General features: G+C 37.5%; 1 protein-coding gene across 1 annotated transcript; it reads left to right on the top strand.

Annotated features, from left to right (window-relative positions):
• Positions 1-204: 204 nt before the first annotated feature.
• LOC145139951 (uncharacterized) lies at positions 205-990 on the top strand. Its single transcript, XM_079073598.1, has one exon. It carries the CDS (start codon positions 205-207, stop codon positions 988-990), a length of 786 nt encoding a protein of 261 aa, XP_078929724.1.
• The last annotated feature ends 225 nt before the right edge of the window (positions 991-1,215 follow it).

The raw sequence follows: 1,215 nt of genomic DNA, 5'->3' as shown, positions 1-1,215 counted from the left end.
TGTTGAAATCGATTCATGGTAGAGATGGTGGTCTTGGTTGGAGTAATGGCTCGGGTTTACAAATAGGGGTTTGGCATAAATAGTTGGCACTATAAATCGGTTGCATGACTCGGGAGTAATTCAGAGGAATTCTTTTAAAAGGAGAGTTGGGGATGGAGCTTTTACTTTTTTTGGAAGGATCATTGGATTGGTCAATGTTCCTTGATGATCCGGTTTCTTAGACTATTTTTGTTGGAGTCGAATAAAGATTGCAAAATTTCGGAAAGGTGGAATGGGCAAAATTGGATTTGGAATTGGAACAGGCCTATTGAAGGGGGTATGAGTTTCGCTCACTTGCAACAATTACAATCTACTATTCTTGAGTACTCTTTCTCGGGTTTAAGCGATAAGTGGATTTGGGACTCGGGTGGCATTGATGTTTTCACAGTTGCCGAAGCACGTAGAGTTATTGATGATTCTACTCTCCCTGATGGAGTCTGTACTACAAGGTGGAATAAGTATATCCCTCGTAAAGCTAACATCTTCTATTGGCGATGTCAGTTAAATAGACTTCCAACTCGTGTAAATTTGGTCGCCAAAGGGTTAGATGTCCCCTCAATGATTTGTTCCATATGCAATGCTGATATGGAAGACAACATCCACTTGTTTATACACCGTAACGTGGCAGTTGATCTTTGGAAATTTCTTGGTGAATGGTGCGACATTTCTTGCCCGTCTTTTATACAGATTGAAGACATTGTCACTTGGATTGGTTCTCTGAACCTTTCTTTGATTAAGAGAAGCGGATTGGAAGCTATTATCATGACTATGTGGTGGCTTTTATGGAACTTCAGGAACGGTGTTATTTTTGGCGGTCAAAGTACGAAACGGTATTTGTTAATCGATAGTTTGGTTGATTATTCCTACAATTGGTTTGTTTTTCGTAATAGAAAAATTAGTATCAGTTGTGTTTCTTGGATGTTAAATCCTATTTTGTCTATTCCGATGTAATGTTTTGTTAACGGTTCTCTTTCTTTCTAATAAAATTCAGCTGTTCGAAAAAAAAAATGGGTGGCATGTATTGTAGATGTCTCCACTAGAAAACATAAATAGCACTGGATATTTAAATTCAACAACTATCTTTAATGTAAGTGTTAGAACAACGTTCTATTAGGATCGATAGATTCTATGCAGGCAAACAATTAAGAACATAATTATGAACACAAGAATGGCTTT

The sequence above is a fragment of the Lactuca virosa genome, chromosome 9 (genome assembly GCF_052849685.1).
Source record: "Lactuca virosa cultivar CGN04683 chromosome 9, Lactuca_virosa_CGN04683_v6, whole genome shotgun sequence".
NCBI lineage: Eukaryota > Viridiplantae > Streptophyta > Magnoliopsida > Asterales > Asteraceae > Lactuca > Lactuca virosa.
Note: the sequence above shows the minus strand (reverse complement) of the source record. Positions and strands in the feature narration are given on the sequence as shown.